This window comes from Bison bison, unplaced genomic scaffold, assembly GCF_000754665.1.
Source record: "Bison bison bison isolate TAMUID 2011002044 unplaced genomic scaffold, Bison_UMD1.0 scf7180017859061, whole genome shotgun sequence".
NCBI classification, from domain to species: domain Eukaryota; kingdom Metazoa; phylum Chordata; class Mammalia; order Artiodactyla; family Bovidae; genus Bison; species Bison bison.
The window spans coordinates 21715-41077 of NW_011489633.1; the positions used below are offsets into that span (position 1 = coordinate 21715).

Consider the following 19363-nt stretch of genomic DNA (forward strand, 5'->3'; position numbering starts at 1 on the left):
ATTCTTCGGCGCTCAGCTTTCTTCATAGTCCAACTCTCACATCCATACGTGACCACTGGAAAAACCATAGCCTTGACTAGATGGATCTTTGTTGGCAAAGTAATGTCTCTGCTTTTCAATATGCTATCTAGGTTGGTCATAACTTTTCTTCCAAGGAGTAAGTGTCTTTTAATTTCATGGCTGCAGTCACCATCTGCAGTGATTTTGGAGCCCCAAAAAATAAAGCCTGACACTATTTCCCCATCTATTTCCCATGAAGTGTTGGGACCAGATGCCATGATCTTAGTTTTCTGAATGTTGAGCTTTAAGCCAACTTTTTCACTCTCCTCTTTCACTTTCATCAAGAGGCTATTTAGCTCCTCTTCACTTTCTGCCATAAGGGTGGTGTCATCTGCATATCTGCGGTTATTGATATTTCTCCCGGCAATCTTGATTCCAGCTTGTGCTTCTTCCAGCCCAGCGTTTCTCATGATGTACTCTGCATATAAGTTAAATAAGCTGGGTGACAATATACAGCCTTGATATACTTTTCCTATTTGGAACTAGTTTGTTGTTCCCTGTCCAGTTCTAACTGTTGCTTCCTGACCTGCATATAGGTTTCTCAAGAGGCAGGTCAAGTGGTCTGGTATCCCCATCTCTTTCAGAATTTTCCACAATTTATTGTGATCCACACAGTCAAAGGTTTTGGCATAGTCAATAAAGCAGAAATAGATGTTTTTCTGGAACTCTCTTGTTTTTTCCATGATCCAGTGTATGTTGGCAATTTGATCTCTGGTTCCTCTGCCTTTTCTGAAACCAGCTTGAACATCTGGAAGTTCATGGTTCATGTATTACTGAAGCCTGGCTTGGAGAACTTTAAGCATTACTTTACTAGCATGTGAGATGAGTGCAATTGTGCGGTAGTTTGAGCATCTTTGGCATTGCCTTTCTTTTGGATTAGAATGAAAACTGACCTTTTCCAGTCCTGTGGCCACTGCTGAGTTTTCCAAATTTGCTGGCATATTGAATGCAGCACTTTCACAGCATCATCTTTCAGGATTTGGAATAGCTCAACCGGAATTCCATCACCTCCACTAGCTTTGTTCGTAGTGATGCTTTCTAAGGCCCACTTGACTTCACATTCCAGGATGTCTGGCTCTAGGTGAGTGATCATACCATCATGATTATCTTGGCTATGAAGATCTTTTTTGTACAGTTCTTCTGTGTATTCTTGCCACCTCTTCTTTGGTTCTAAAGACTCAGAAGAAATACAAATTATGAATATGTATGTAACTCATTTTTCATTCTCAGGGGACTAAATTGAGTTACTCACAGCCTAATTCTATATCTTATAATCCTCTTCAATCCTCATTTCCCATCCCCACCCCAGTTCTTCCTCATACAGGCACCTTCTCTATGAGAGCTGCTGTATGCTCTTAAAAAGAAATACAGCCATATAATGTAAATATAGTATACATTTTAATGTGCACTCATGTTATCATTCAGAGAAGGCAATGGCACCCCACTACAGTACTCCTGCCTGGAAAATTGCATGGACTTGTGGGCTGCAGTCCATGGGGTTGCGAAGAGTCGGACCCGACTGATTGACTTCACTTTGACTTTTCACTTTCATGAACTGGAGAAGGAAATGGCACTCCACTCCAGTGTTCTTTCCTGGAGAGTCCCAGGGATGGGGGAGCCTGGTGGGCTGCCATCTATGGGGTCGCACAGAGTCGGACATAACTGAAGCGACTTAGCAGCAGCAGCAGCAGCGTGTTATCATTTAACTCGCTTTGATGCTTAAAGAGTCTCATTCAACTCTACATTTTTGAAGCACATTCATTTTACTGTTTGTGTGTGTGTGGAGGGGGTGGTGTGAGTGTGTGTTAGTTGCTCAGTCATGTCCAACTCTTTGCAACTTCACAGACTGTAGCCCACCAGGCTCCTCTGTCTGTGGAATTTTCTAGGCAAGATTACTAGAGTGGGCATCCATTCCCTTCTCCAGGAGATTTTCATAACCCAGGGACCGAACCCGGGTCTCCTGCATTGCAGGCAGATTCTTTACCATCTGAGCCACCAGAGAAGCCTCGTTTTAGTGAATGAGTGAGTAAAGTCACTCAGTCATGTCCAATTCTTTGCGACCGCATGGACTGTAGTCTACCAGACTCCTCCATCCATGGGATTTTCCAGGCAATAGTACTGGAGTGGGTTGCCATTTCCTTCTCCAGGGACCGTTTTAGTACAAACACCATTATTTCTCTCTATTCTGTTTTGTAAAATTACTATAATCTGGGTCTCCTTTAATTTGAAATGTTTGCTTCCATAGTACTGGGATTCAGCTAGTTACCAACTCTGGAATTTTATCTGTGTCACCACAGTTAATGACTTTATGTGTGTGGTCCCCACAGATCCATGAATGAACTTTTCTGTGATATATTGTGTTAGTCAAAAAGTTTGTTTGCTTTTTTCCCATAAAATGACTCTAATAGCATTTATTTATCTTTAATTTCATTTGATAGATTGTATCAAAACAGCTGTCATATCAACATGCATTTAAAAATGATCAAAACTGGTGAATGTTTGTGTAGCCATTTTAATATTGAAGATGAAAGCAAAAAGCAACGTTTTAGCATATTATGCTTTATTATTTAAAGAAAGATAAAAGCACAACTGAAACCCCCAAAAAAGATTTGTGCAGTGTATGGAGAAGGTGCTGTGACTGATCAAATGTGTCAAAAATGATTTGCCAAGTTTTGTGCTAGAGATTTCTTGCTGGACAATGCTCCACCATTGGGTGGACCAGTTGAAGTTGATAGTGATCAACTCGAGACATTGAGAACAATCAACATTATACCACGTGGGAGATAGCTGACATACTCAAAATATCCAGATCAAGCACTGAACATCTTTTGCACCAGCCCGGTTATATTAATCACTTTGATGTTTGGGTTCCACATAAGTTAAGTGAAAAAAACCTTCATGATCATATTTCCACAAGCTATTCTCTACTTAAACATAATAAAAACATTTTGTTTTTTAAAAAAAATTTGTGGTGGGTGATGAAAAATGTATACTGTACACTATTGAGGAATGGAAGAAATCACAGTGCAAGTGAAATGAACCACCATCAACCACACCAAAGGCTGTTCTTCATTCAAAGATGTTGTGTATATGGTGGGATTAGCAGGGAGTCCTCTATTATGAGTTCTTTCTGGAAAACTAGATGATTAATTCCAACAAGTACTGCTCTCAATTATATTATCTAAAAGCAACACCCGATAAGAACCATCCAGAATTAGTTACAGAAAACATTTAATCTTCCATCAGGATAACGTAAAGCCCCATATTTCTTTGATGACCAGGCAAAAACTGTTACAGCTTGGCTGGGAAATTCTGATTCAACCACTGTATTCACCAGATATTGTACCTTCAGGTTTCCATTTATTCTGCCCTTTGTAGGATTCTCATAATGGAAAACATTTTCAATTCCCTGAAAGACTATAAAAGGCACCTGGAACAGGTCTTTGCTCAAAAAAAAAAGACAAAAGTTGTTGGGAAGATAGAAATATGAAGCTACCTAAAAAGTGGCAGAAGGTAGTAGAATGAAATGGTGAATACATTGTTCAATGATGTTCTTGGACAAAATTAAAAATATTTATTGTATTTGCACTTAAAAACTGAGGAAACTTTTTGACCAACTCAATATTTCCTGGAGTGAGTCCCTGATAAGAGAAATACAAGCAAAATTAATTTATTTAAATTAATATGAATCTATGCCAAGATTTATCAATATACATTATATCATCACTACACAAAATTTTGTACTTTGAGCATCCAACATATGAATATGTACAATTTGTTCACATGATAAGGGACTGTAAAAAATAATTAAACCAGATTCAAATTCTTAGAGCCAAAATTGCTTTCTTAATACATTATTTTTTTTAAATAATCATCCAAATGATTTGGAATAGAATGATATACTAAGCATTATCCATTCCAACTGATACAGATAACACATATTTTAAAATAGTTTTAATATTCAAATGTCCATGATAGTGATAAGACTGACAATTTTGAATAATGCTGAAGAAATAATCATTGAAGTGACACAAAATCTGCCACATACATCCTGTAGCAGAAATTGACTGATCATCAAATCGTTTTTGTTTTCATTTTGACCACTTCTACCTATATATCCAATCTTCAGTTCAGTGTACTTATATTTTGAATAATATCTTTGAATGGACTTTTTCATTTCCATAGAAGTGGCTTGTGGAAACAGCCCTTTGGAAAGTAGAGATGCAGGTATGACAATGTAGACAAATGGAGTCAATGTTTGTGGACTTCCAGGGTGGGAACAATAGCTGCTCAAACTAAACTTACCCATAATAGCTCATAAAGTATTCTTTTTTCAATTATTAATAACCTCTTCTGACCAAGAGACAAGCAAATCTTCACTGAAAACCTTAAAACTCAAGTTTGCTTTTAAATTAAAAAGAAAAGAAAAGAAAAAACATAAGTGGGACCAGTTTCTATTATCTTTTTGGTTATTGAACTAGAAACATCTTTTAAACCTGAGTGTTTTGAGATATATGTAAAATAATGGAGATACCTGATCACAGTCCTTCAAAACAAAAGACATTACTGAGAAAATGGCAGGGCCTTTTAGTAGGTTTTTGGATTTAAATTTGTAAAATGGCATTTGCTATTCTGAATTTGGGACATTTGAATGGCTTTTCTTATTTTCATGATCTTGAAAGGATTTATTTATGACCTCCACCTCCAAGATTAACACACTTGCAGTGCTTTTGGCCTAGGGCATCCTTATATTACAGAGCTGGGCTCAAGTTTTTATACTTACTGTCTCTATTGCAGCTACAGGATGAGAGGTCCTTCTGGTTGCTGTTTCAAGTCTTTCCTAACTTCCAAAGGTATTCTCAAACCTTGGGAGATGGAAGGAAGGTTCAGGAGTGAGGGGCCATATGTTTACCTGTGGTCGATTCTGTGACATATGGCAGGAACCAACACAGTATTGTAAAGCAATTATCCTCCAATGGAAATGTTAAAGCAAAAAAGAGATTTGCCAATGTGATTAAGTAAAGGGCCTCATGTGAGTGAGTCAAAAGTAGTCACAGGGAGAGAAAGATGCAAAAGTAGGAAGCAGAGGAGATGTGTCAGTGAAAGCAGAGGTTAGAATGATGGCTTTGTTGGATGGAAGGTGAACGCCAGGCAAGGTATATGAAACCTGCAGGAGCGGGGAGAGGCAAGGAGACAGACTGAACCCTATTTGGGTCCTGAAAGGAATACAATCTTCTGATACCTTGATTTTAAGTCTGGATGACTCATTGTGAACTTCTGATCTCCAAAATTGTGGGACAAGAAGTTCACATTGTTTCAAGCTTCCAAATTGGTGATGATTTGTTATAGCACTGTTCGGAAGCTAATACAAGTGACAACATAATTATTTTAGAAAATACATATATGTCAACCAAATTAAGAAGTAGGAAACACTGCAGTTTTAATTCTTAACTTCATTTCAGTTCAGTTGCTCAGTCATGTCCAACACCCTGTGACCCCATGCACTGTAGCACGCCAGGCCTCTCTGTCTGTCACCAGCTCCTGGACCTTGCTCAAACTCATGTCCATTGACTCAGTGATGTCATCCAACCATCTCATCCTCTGCCGTCCCCTTCTCTCCTGCCTTCAATCTTTCCCAACATCCCTTTTCAGTGAGTCAACTCTGCATTAGGTGGCCAAAGTATTGGAGCTTCAGCTTCAGCCTCAGTTCTTCCAATGAATACTCAGGACTGATTTCCTTAACTTAAATTCCTAACTTAAGTTAATTAAATGGGTTGCAGATAATTGGTAGAAATACAAGTGTGAGTTTAGTCCTGTTGCTCTATTTCTGTTGACCTAACCAGACTCAGAGAGAATTGTTTTCTGCTATAAAGTAAACTTCTCTGATTGCAAGTACCTAGGTTGATGAAGTTAAATAAAACTGTAATAAAAGAAAACAAACATTCCCTATGGACTTTTATATAATTATAAATAATAAAATATAAAATTCTAAAGGATAATGGTACCAAGTTATTACTGGCTTTGTCCCTGATGACCAGATATATACATTATATACAACTTTTCTGTCTTCAAATAATCTACTTATTTGTGAGTAAAGTTGAAAATTAACTCATGAACTTGACTCTCACTAAAAGAAGTATTTGCTGTTATGATTTTATAACAAAAACTTTTTAATATGAGTCTATGTTAGGAAAAAAATTATATACTTCATATTTGAATGAACATTGATATTTTGCTTTATGTATGAAACATAAAGGATGAAAAAATAGAATAAAGTTTCCTATGTATTTTTAGTCAGTTTTGCCAAATGTCCTATTTTCATGTATATCTAAGCATTCTGTATTCAACATTAATTTTCCTGTACAAACTTATTTTTTTCAAATTTATTTTAAATGCAAATTAATAATTGGTTGAAAAGCTGATGGATAAATACTACAAAAAATAATGAAACTTTTAGTAGTTGAAGAAAAGATATTTGTGATAAAGAAGATAATCTAAGTCATAGTAAACATTCAAAAAAAATTCCTACAGTCATTCATTTTTATCTTCCATATTTAGAAATTCTGAAAACCTTGTATATACTTATATTGTATTTTTAAAGTATTTATTTTCAAATAATTTTGTATTATTTATATTAATATATTTTTTCAGTCACTTAATACATTTTGTATGGAAAATTTAGTACTTAAAGATGAGATTAAAAGGATTAAGATTTTTCCTTAAAATTAGTGGAATTTTATTTATTGCTTAATCACTTAGCAAAATTTTCAGAAACAAATAAAACCTTTAACTGGAGATAGTTGCAGTTTTAAATTTACACTGATTTGAATGACTGACATGGGTTATCCAGGAATCTCTTCAATGCATCCTTCACATCCTTGTTCCTTAGGCTGTAAATGAGGGGGATTCAGCATTGGAATCACCAGGGTATAGAAGACCGAGGCCATCTTATCAGTATCTAATGAGTGGTTGGTCCTTGGCTGCAAATACATGAAGAGAAGAGTCCCATAGAACACAGTGACAGCCATCATGTGAGAAGCACAGGTGGAAAACGCTTTTTGTCGCCCTTCTGAAGAACGTATCCTCAAAATGGCAAGGATGATGTTGAAGTATGATGTTAGAACAATAATCATAGAGAAAAACAAATTGGTCCCTGAAAAGGTAAACACTGCTGTTTCTGGAATGTAGGTATCAGAACAGGACAATGCTAACAAAGGGACATTATCACAGTAAAAATGGTTGATCGCATTGGACGAACAGTATGACATGGAAAACACACAGGAAGAGACCGTCAGTGCTGTGGTCAGACTGTAGATGTAAATAAGGGCCTCCAGGAGAAGGCAGATCCGTGGAGAAACCACCACCCGGTAGAGCAGGGGGCTGCAAATAGCCACATAGCGGTCATAGGCCATGGCAGCCAGCACGAAAATCTCAGCCACAACAAAAGCTATGAATCCACCTAGTTGAATTGCACATCCATAATAAGATATGATTTTCTTTGTAACCAAGAAGTTAACCAACATTTTGGGGGCAATGACAGAAGAATTGCCCAAATTGATGATAGCCAAGTGCTTGAGGAAAAAGTACATGGGGGTTTGAAGCTGAGAGTCCACGCTGGTGAGGATGACAATTCCCAGGTTCCCTGCCAGGGTCAGTCCATAGATGATCAGGAATACACAAAAAAAGGGAATCTGGAGTTCTGGATGATCTGAGACTCCCATTAGAATGAATTCAGTCATATGAGTGTGATTCCCTGGAGCCATATATTTTGCTGATTTCCTCTTTTAATGGGGAAAATGGAAAGAGAATAACAGAGGATAAAATCATGTTTTTTCCTGTTAGATGTCAGATTGTTAAAGGTTTCATTTAAAATCAGTTTACTTCTGTTCAAAAACAGTCAAAAGTCTCAGATCTTCCTTGTTTTCCTCTCTATCTTTTCACAAAATTCAGGTATACTAACTCTGCAGAGACCCATTTCAGGATCTTATAACTATTTGACCAAAATATGAACGTATTATTCACTGCAGGATATGGTTTATATTGAATAAATGCACGTTATTGTATTATGTCATTACATGTATTCATATTAATATTAATATATTAATCATATTACACATATTTAATGAGTATTTAATTAATACATACTTAATACACATACACTTGCCTCTGTGTAGGTATTTCCAGTGATTAACAAAAGGTACCTATAAGATGTTGATGAGCTAGAGAAATATCAAGTTATTTTACCTTAGCAGCTACAGGTCATCACCTCAGACCAGGCTTTGCCATCATTTCTGGGAATTTCCATTTTTCTATGGGGAACACTTTCAGTAATGCAGTTTTATCTTTAATAATCATTACCATTTCTGCTTCAGCTGCCCACAGGCAGTCTTATATTTCAATATTGTTCCTTAGCATCAGAGAGAAATTCCTCTGAATCTTCTTTCCTTTATGTCATTTCCTTTCTTCTGCCAAATAAAACAAACCAGTCCTTTCTTATGATTCTGACTTCTAATTGCTCACTCTTCCTTATTGTTTTATTCTGACAGCCTTTTTTTTTTTTTTTTCCTTTCCAACATATACCCCTTTTCCTTAAATGGTTTAAAGTCCATTTTTATTTTTAAAAAAAATTCGATTCGTTTATTTATACAGATAAATGAGTAGAAAGCTTAACATTACTTAGTATGTAGTATACACTTCCCTGGTCTCTCAAACAGTAAAGAGTCTGCCTGCACTGCAGGAGACCCATGTTCAATTCCCTCTGGAGAAGGAAATGGCAATCTACTCCAGTATCCTTGCCTGGAAAATCCCATGGATAGAGAAGCCTGGCAGAATATGGCCCATGGGATTGCAAAGAGTTGGATATGACTGAGTGACTTCACTCTGTTTTCTTTCTTTCTTCCTATATGCTGTGCCCAGAAGTATGTGAAGTATTTTGAAATAATCATTTAATTATTCTGCATGAGCATCCTGGAAGATGGGTAAAAAAAAATTTTTTTTTTGATCTGATGAGACAATTTAGGCTCAGTGAAATTAAGTTACTCAGTGTCTGTATAGGATATCAGTTAATAACATGGTTTTATAATTTTTTATGTATTTTTGTTTGCTTATTTGGTCTATTAATCTTTTGGTTATTTGTTAGTCCACCAATTATTAGTTGCGTGATTTTTACCAGGTAATTGTGTCTTCGTGTTTTATAAATTAAATGAGGTATTGTACACGTAAACTTAGTTCTCACAAAGTGGAAATAATGAACCTAACATAACTAGTCATGTGGCCTCAGTACTTGCAGCATAAGGGCTCAGTGGTTGGAGCTTGCAGGCTCTAGCACACAGGCTAAGTAGTTGTGGTTCAAGGGCTTAGTTGCAGCACGGCATCTGGGATCTTCCCAGACCAGGAACTGAACCCATGTTCCCAGCATTGACAAGCAGATTTTTAACCACTGAAACCACCAGGAAAGTCCCTTGAATAACTTTTTAAAATGTGATTAATTATTTCAGTCCCAGTAACTCATTTTCCCTTACTGGAAATTTTATAGTTGAGATGAAAATATTAAGTGAATTATAATTTTGTATATTCAAAACACAGGGACAGATGGTATCTAGCTGTACAGTTCAACAAATCCAGATATGCTCTCCTACAACCTGACTCTCTTACATCTGCCTTTTTCGTTTCTATTAAGTAAAGATACTCTGTTCCATACATCAAATATGGGTCTAATGAGTTGATCTGATGTTGTTGCACCATCTATGCCTTATTTCTTGCCTTCTACCACTGCATTTAAAATAAACGCATAAGTAAGCTTTTGATGAGAAACATAGTGGCAACACTCAAAGCAAAATATTCGTTTGCTATACATAAAGCAAGTCAGTGCAAGCTTCACTATGAGATAATATATTCAATAAACTCATTCTTAATTTAAGAAGGATAAAAAGAGTGTCAATAACAGGAAATATTGTCTAGTCTCAATTTGTGCAGTTAGCTTTTAAAATGGAGGCCATGATATGCATCATGGTCTATTACTGGTTACCACTTATCATAAGATATAAAGAATGCAAAGCTTTTTCATTAGGTAAGTAGTCATCACTGAAATAAAGTTTCTATAAAAGAGCCCCAGTTTTCACCTATGTATTTATAATCTTGTTTGACTTAGAATTTGCTACTGATGGTAACTATTTTAATTCTTGGAAAATAGTTTTCTCAAATTTATTTTCAAAATAAACTATTTTGTAGATTTTCTAAAAACACAGATTCTCAGTGAACAAAATTTAAAAATATACAAATGTTAATCATTTATCTCAAAATGTGAATGAAAAATAATATTGCAAGTTATTTTTTAAATAGATACTGATGTGATTTCAAGAGTATGTTCCATTGGTCTCTGACTATGGAATTTATCCTAAATGGGTTGTGTTAGAGACAAACACTGCATCTTAACATGCGCTCTCAGTGTCCACCAGCAATAGAGAATGACTGCTGACACCAAAAGTCTTTCCATCTGAAGGTTTATCGCACTGGGCAACACAAAAAACAGGAAGGGAAGAAAAACTTGTTTTTATTGGCATTAAGTAAGAATAGATCTTACTTGGAGATGTAGAATCTTGAATAGACACAGAGTTTCCTATGTAGTGTAGTGTGTCCTCTAAAACATCCATCAGTTCTGCAGAAAACATTTCTTTATAAATTAAGGTAAAATAGAATTCCTTAGTCACACTTTGCTATTCTGTGCAAAAGGTCAGTCTATTGGTGGAAATGCTAGAAAATACTGTTTGTGCTGTATCACCAGCACTTCCACTTTGCAATCAATCAGCAGGTAGAAAAGTGAATGACTTGAAAAGAGAACAAAGTGGATATAACTTCAATTATGATTGCAGTTCACTACTTTTTGTCTTTTTTTTTCCCCCTTGGCCATGCTCTGAAAGGCATGCAGGATAGATATTACTCCCCCAGTCAGTAATTGAACCCATGTTTTCAGCATTAGGGTGCAGAATCTTAACCACTGGACAAGTGCCAGTTCTGATTTGAATTGATTAAGTTTTCAATATCCTTGCTTGTCTCTTTCAGAATTTGTAATAAACAAGATTTTTAAATTTACCTACCCGAAAAGAGAGATCTGCTGAGACCTGCTCCTGAGGCCTTGGTATGAAGTGTACTAACTGGTTTATGTGCTGTGCTCAGTAGCTTCAGTCATGTCTCATTCTTTGTGACTCTTTTGAGACTGTACCTGCCAGGCTGCTCTGTCAGTGGCATTTTCCAGGCAAGAAAAATCGAGTGGGTTGCAATGCCTTCCTCCGGGGGATCTTCCCAACCCATGGAACCTGCATCTTCTGTGTCTCCTCCCTGGCAGGAGAATTTTTTTTACTGTTGAGCCACAGGTGACTGAATTATACAAGATTCTGAAGTCCCTGAAGACCTTCACAATGAAATCTCTGTTCATGGCCCAGTTCCTGAACAGGAGAACCAGAATCCCCTGGCTCAGGCCAGATTCCACAGGGAAAGAATGACAAACTGAATATTCATTAGTCAAGTCTCTATGCAAAACTTCCCCCCAGAGTGAAAATGTGGAGACAGCTTGGGGGCATGCTTGGATAATCACATTCAATAACTATTGCATACGGTGATTTCATCTTGTACCTCTACATCTTCTGACATTTTCTGAGAGTGTTGCCTCTGGCCCTGGGTTGGAGAAAATCCAGTGGCTAGAAAGCACAGAATTCTGATCCCAATGTTCAACTTAATGTGAATGTTGGAAGTAGAACCAACTGCAAAGCCTCCAATTTTGTGTCAAGAATAAACCTTGCTGTATTTGCTGCATATTAAAATAAAATCACAGGGGCAGTCCTAAGATGGTAGAGGACTAGGACAGGGAGACCACTTTCTCCCCCACAAATTCATCAAAAGAACATTTGAACGCTGAGTAAATTCCACAAAACAACTTCTGAATGCCAGTAGAGGACATCAGGCACCCAGAAAAGCAGCCCATTGTCTTTGAAAGGAGGTAGGAAAAAATATAAAAGATAAAAAGAGAGGCAAAAGAGGTAGGGATGGAGCTCCATCCAGGGAAGGGAGTCTTAAAAAAGAGAGAAGTTTCCAAACACCAGGAAACACTCTCACTGCCAAGTCTGGCGAGCCTTGGAATCACAGAGGGCAACATAACAGGGAGGAAAAATAAATAAATAATTAAAACCCACAGATTACCCACAGATTGGGCACAGAGTGCCCAACGGTAACTCCCCCAGCGGAGAAGCAGCGCAGACGCCTGCATCCACCACTAGCAAGTGGGGGCTGGGCAGGGAGGCGCGGGCTGCATTGCTTAGAGTAAGGACCGGGCCTGAATGCCCCAAGGGCAACCTGAGGGAACTAACTTGGGCTAGCAAACCAGACTGTGGGACAGCTACCATGTGAAAAGCCCTAACCTAAGACACCGCCAAGCCCATGCACAGAACAAAGGTCTGATTAGAGCTATGCAAAAAGCCCTAACCTAAAACACCCTCAGGCCCGTTCACACAACAAAGGACTGAACAGAACTAGCAGGCGGCAGACCATCCCCGTCCGGTGACAGGCAGCCAGAGCCAGAAGTGGGCAATTGCGGCTCCAGAGAGGCATTATCTACCAAACTGCAAGAAGGCTTCATAGCTAACCAAGACTTCTTGGCATTCTGGATGGCCAACCTTCGCCTGAGAAGGTGCGCTGGTTGTACACCCAGAAAACCAAGCAGCAGAGATGGGGGAGGCAATAAGTCACAGGGACAGAACTCGCCAACACCTGGTCACGTGAGCTTCTCAGACCTGGGAAGGGCACAAAACGCAGGCCCAACCAAGTCTGCGCCTCTGAGGACTACCCGAGTACCTGAACCTGAACAGCTTAGACCTCGGAGGTGCATGCAGCCCAGGGCCAGCTTGGACGGTTCCCCACGGAGGAACCCAGAGCCTGAGCTGTGTGGGCAGGGAGGGCACATGCATCTTGAGTGGGGGCAGGCCCAGTGTGGCTGAGACACTGCGAGCACATGCCAGTGTTATTTGTTTTCAGTGTCCCTCCCTCCCCACAGCACGACTGAACAAGTGAGCCTAAAAAAGTGTCCACCAGCACCCCTTGTGTCAGGGCGGAAATCAGACACTGAAAAGACCAGCAAACAGAAGAAGCTAAAACCAAGGCAACCGCCTTGGAAGTGACAGGTGCAATAGATTAAAACCCTGTAGTTAGTACCGACTACATAGGAAGGGGCCTATAGATCTTGAGAAATATAAGCCGGACCAAGGAGCTATCAAAAAATCAACTGACCCCACACTGCCCACAAGAACACCAGAGAAAGTCCTAGATATATTTTTACTATTTTTATGATCATTCTTTTCTCTTTTTTTTTAATTTTTAAGTCCTCTATTACTCCTTTAATTTTCATTTTTATAGCCTACTATTACTTTGTAAAAAAAAAAAAAAAAAAAGAGAGACCCTATTTTTAAAGCAAACTTCATACATAATATATTTTATAATTTTTGTGACTTTTTTTCTTTAATATTGAATTTTTGAAAATCCAACCTCTACTCTAGATTTTTAATCTTTGCTTTTTGCTATTTGGTATCAATTTTGTACCTTTAAGAACCCAATCTTCAGTACCCATTTTTACTTGGGAGTGAGATTACTGGCTTGATTGCTCTCTCCCTCTTTGGACTCTACTTTTTCTCCACCAAGTCTCCTCTATCTCCTCCCTCCCTCTTTTTTACTCTACCCAACTCTGTGAATCTCTTTGTGTGTTCCAGACAGTGGAGAACACTTAGGGAACTGATTACTGACTGGAGCTCTCTCCTTTTGATTCCCCCATTTATCCTCCTGGCCACCTCTGTCTCCTTCCTGCCTTTTCTCTTCTCTGTATAATTCCATGAACATCTCTGAGGGGTCCAGACTTTGGAGCACACATAAGGAAGTGATTACTGGGTAGCTTGCTCTCTTCTCTTTTGATTCCACCTCATCTCATCCTGGTCACCCCTATCTCCCTCCTCCCTCTTCTCATCTCCATGTAACTCTGTGAACCTCTCTGAGTGTCCTTCACTGTGGAGAAACTTTTCATCTTTAACCCAGATGTTTTATCAATGGTGCTCTATAGATGGAGAAGTCTTGAGGCTACTGTAAAAATAAGACTGAAAACCAGAAGCAGGAGGCTTAAGTCCAAATCCTGAGAACACCAGAGAACTCTGGACTCCAGGGAACATTAATTGATAGGAGCTCATCAAATGCCTTCATATATACACTGAAACCAAGCACCACCCAAAGGCCAACAAGTTCCAGAGCAAGACATATCACACAAATTCTCCAGCAACACAGGAACATAGCCCTGAGCTTCAATATACAGGCTTCCCAAAGTCACTCCAAACCCACTGACATCTCATAACCCATTACTGGACACTTCATTGCACTCAAGAGAGAAGAAATCCAGCCCCACCCATCAGAACACCGACACAAGCTTCCCTTATGAGGAAACCTTGACAAGCCACCCATACAACCCACAGTGAGGAAACTTTACAATAAAGAGAACTCCACAAACTGCCAGAATACAGAAAGGCCACCCCAAACACAGCAATATAAACAAGATGAAGAGACAGAGGATTACCAAGCAGGTAAATGAACAGGATAAATGCCCACCAAACCAAACAAAAGAGGAAGAGATAGGGAAACTATCTGATAAAGAATTCCAAATAATAATAGTGAAAATGATCCAAAATCTTGAAAACAAAATGGAATCATAGATAAATAGCCTGGAGACAAGGACTGAGAAGATGCAAGAAAGGTTTAATAAAGACCTATAAGAAATAAAAAAGAGTCAATATATAATTAATAATGCAATAAATGAGATCAAAAACACTCTGGAAGGAACAAATAGTAGAATAATGGAAGCAGAAGATAGGATAAGTGAGGTAGAAGATAGAATGGTAGAAATAAATGAAACAGAGATGAAAAATGAAAAACGAATTAAAAGAAATGAGGACCATCTCAGAGACCTCTGGGACAATGTTAAATGCCCCAAATTCGAATCATAGGAGTCCCAGAAGAAGAAGACAAAAAGAAAGACCATGAGAAAATACTTGAGGAGATAATAGTTGAAAACTTCCCTAAAATGGGGAAGGAAATAATCACCCAAGTCCAAGAAACCCAGAGAGTCCCAAACAAGATAAACCGAAGGCGAAACACCCCAAGACACATATTAATCAAATTAACAAAGATCAAACACAAAGAGAAAATATTAAAATTAGCAAGGGGAAAACAACAAATAAAACGCAAGGAGATTCCCATAAGGATAACAGCTGATCTTTCAACAGAAACTCTTCAGGCCAGGAAGGAATGGCAGGACATACTTAAAGTGATGAAAGAAAATAATCTACAGCCCAGATTACTGTACACAGCAAGGATATCATTCAAATATGAAGGAGAAATCAACAACTTTACAAATAAGCAAAAGCTGAGAGAATTCAGCACCACCAAACCAGCTCTTCAACAAATGCTAAAGGATATTCTCTAGACAGGAGACACAAAAAGGGAGTATAAATTCGAACCCAAAACAATCAAGTAAATGGAAACATTATCATACTTATCAATAATTACCTTAAACGTAAATGGGTTGAATGCCCCAACCAAAAGACAAAGACTGGCTGAATGGATACGAAAACAAGACCCAAATATATGTAGTCTACAAGAGACCCACCTCAAAACATTGGACACATATGGACTGAAAGTGTGGGCTGGAAAAAGATATTCCACACAAGTAGATACCAAAAGAAAGCAGGAGTAGCAATACTAATATCAGATAAAATAGAGAGTAAAACAAAGCTTAGAAAGGAGACAAAGAAGGACATTATATAATGATCAAAGAATCAATCCAAGAAGAAGAGATAACAATTATAAATATATATGTACCCAACATAGGAGCACCACAATATGTAAGACAAATGCTAACAAGTATGAAAGGGGAAATTAACAATAACACAATAGTGGGAGACTTTAATACCCCACTCACACCTATGGATAGATCAACTAAACAGAAAATTAACAAGGAAACACAAACTTTAAATGATACAATAGACCATTTGGACCTAATTGATATCTATAGTACATTTCATCCCAAAACAATGAATTTCAACTTTTTCTCAAGTTCACATGGAACCTTCTCCAGGATAGATCACATCCTGGGCCATGAATCTAGCTTTGGTAAATTCAGAAAAATTGAAATCATTCCAAGCATCTTTTCTGACCACAATGTAGTAAGATTAGATCTCAATTACAGGAGAAAAACTATTAAAAATTCCAACATGTGCAGGCTGAACAACACGCTGCTGAATAACCAACAAATCACACAAGAAATCAAAAAAGAAATCAAATATGCATAGAAATGAATGAAAATGAAAACACAACAACCCAAAACCTGTGGGACACTGTAAAAGCAGTGCTAAGGGGAAGGTTCATAGAAATACAGGCATACCTCAAGAAGCAAGAAAAAAGACAAATAACCTAACTCTACACCTAAAGCAACTAGAAAAGGAAGAAATGAAGAACCCCAGGGTTAGTAGAAAGAAAGAAATCTTAAAAATTAGGGCAGAAATAAATGCAAAAGAAACACAAGAGACCATAGCAAAAATCAACAAAGCCAAAAGCTGATTCTTTGACAGGATAAATAAAATTGACAAACCATTAGCCAGACTAATCAAGAAACAAAGGGAGAAAAACCAAATCAATAAAATTAGAAATGAAAATGGAGAGATCACAATGAACAACACAGAAATACAAAGGATCATAAGAGACTACTATCAACAATTATATGCCAATAAAATGGACAACATGGAAGAAATGGACAAATTCTTAGAAAAGTACAACTTTCCAAAACTGAACCAGGAAGAAATAGAAAATCTTAACAAGCACGGAAATTGAAACTATAATCAGAAATCTTCCAGCAAACAAAAGCCCAGATCCAGACGGCTTCACAGCTGAATTCTACCAAAAATTTAGAGAAGAGCTAACACCTATCCTACTCAAACTCTTCCAGAAAATTGCAGAGGAAGGTAAACTTCCAAACTCATTCTATGAGGCCACCATCACCCTAATACCAAAATCTGACAAAGATGCCACAAAAAAAGAAAACTACAGGCCAATATCACTGATGAACATAGATATAAAAATCCTTAACAAAATTCTAGCAATCAGAATCTAACAACACATTAAAAAGATCATACACCATGACCATGTGGGCTTTATCCCAGGGATGCAAGGACTCTTCAATACCTACAAATCAATCAATATACTACACCACATTAACAAATTGAAAAATAAAAGCCATATGATTATCTCAGTAGATGCATAGAAAACCTTTGACAAAATTCAACATCCATTTATGATTAAAAAAACTCCCCAGAAAGCAGAAATAGAAGTAACATACCTCAACATAATAAAAACTGCCACTGCTGCTAAGTCGCTTCAGTCGTGTCCCACTCTGTGTAATCCCATAGACGGCAGCACACCAGGTTCCCCCATCCCTGGGATTTTCTAGGCAAGAATACTAGAGGGAGTTGCCAGTTCCTTCTCCAATGCATGAAAGTGAAAAGTCAAAGTGAAGTAGCTCAGTCGTGTCTGACTCAGTGACCCCATGGACTGCAGCCTACCAGGCTCCCCCATCCATGGGATTTTCCAGGCAAGAGTACTGGAGTGGGGTGCCATTACATTCTCCAATAATAAAAACTATATATGACAAACCCTCAGCAAACATTATCCTCAATGGTGAAAAATTGAAAGCATTTCCCCTAAAGTCAGGAACGAGACAAGGGTGCCCACTTTCACCACTAGTATTCAACATAGTTTTGAAAGTTTTGGCCACGGCAATCAGAGCAGAAAAATAAATAAAAGGAATCCAGATTGGAAAAGAAGAAGTAAAACTCTCACTGTTTGCAGATGACATGATCCTCTACATAGAAAACCCTAAAGACACCACCAGAAAATTACTACAGCTAATCAATGAATATAGTAAAGTTGCAGAATATAAAATCAATACACAGAAACCCCTTGCATTCCCATACATTAATAATGAGAAAATAGAGAAATTAAGGAAACAAGTCCATTCACCATTGCAACAACAAGAATAAAATACTTAGGAATATATCTACCTAAAGAAACAAAAGACCTATATATAGAAAACTATAAAACACTGGTGAAATAAATCAAACAGGACATTAATAGATGGAGAAATATACCGTATTCATGGATTGGAAGAATCAATATAGTGAAAATGAGTATACTACCCAAAGCAATTTATAGATTCAATGCAATCCTTATCAAGCTAATAACGGTATTTTTCACAGAACTAGAACGAATAATTTCACAATTTGTATGGAAATACAAAAAACCTCGAATAGCCAAAGCAATCTTGAGAAAGAAGAATGGAACTGGAGGAATCAACCTGCCTGACTTCAGGCTCTACTACAAAGCCACAGTTATCAAGACAGTATGGCACTGGCACAAAGACAGAAATATAGATCAATGGAACAAAATAGAAAGCCCAGAGATAAACCCATGCACCTATGGACACCTTATCTTTGACAAAGGAGGCAAGAATATACAATGGAGAAAAGACCATCTCTTTAACAAGTGGTGCTGGGAAAAGTGGTCATCCACTTGTAAAAGAATGAAACTAGAACACTTTCTAACACGGTACACAAAAATAAACTCAAAATGGATTAAAGATCTAAACTTAGGATCAGAAACTATAAAACTCCTAGAGGAGAACGTAGGCAAAACACTCTCTGACATAAATCACAGCAGGATCCTCTATGACCCACCTCCCACAATATTGGAAATAAATTTAAAATAAACAAATGGGACCTAATTAACCTTAAAAGCTTCTGCACAACAAAGGAAACTATAAGCAAGGTGAAAAGACAGCCTTCAGAATGGGAGAAACTAATAGCAAATGAAGCAACTGACAAAGAATTGATCTCAAAAATATACAAGCAACTCCTGCAGCTCAATTCCATAAAAGTAAACGACCCATTCAAAAACTAGGCCAAAGAACTGGGCCAATGGAGACATTTCTCCACAGAAGACATGCAGATGGCTAGCAAAGACATGAAAAGATGCTCAACGTCACTCATTATCAGAGAAATGCAAATCAAAACCACTATAAGGTACCATTTCATGCCAGTCAGAATGGCTGCTACCCAAAAGTCTACAAGCAATAAATGCTGGAGAGGATGTGGAGAAAAGGGAACCCTCTTGCATTGTTGGTGGGAATGCAAACTAGTACAGCCACTATGGAGAACAGTGTGGAGATTCC

General features: G+C 37.8%; 1 protein-coding gene across 1 annotated transcript; it reads right to left on the reverse strand.

Annotated features, from left to right (window-relative positions):
* Window positions 1-6902: 6902 nt before the first annotated feature.
* Window positions 6903-7823, reverse strand: LOC104981412 (olfactory receptor 8J2-like). Its single transcript, XM_010830501.1, has one exon. The coding sequence runs from the start codon at window positions 7821-7823 to the stop codon at window positions 6903-6905; it is 921 nt and encodes a 306-aa protein (XP_010828803.1).
* Between the last annotated feature and the right edge of the window lie 11540 nt (window positions 7824-19363).

Coding starts and splice junctions, on each gene's coding strand:
- LOC104981412 (XM_010830501.1), bottom strand. CDS start 7,823: ATGGCTCCAGGGAATCACACTCATATGACTGAATTCATTCTAATGGGA.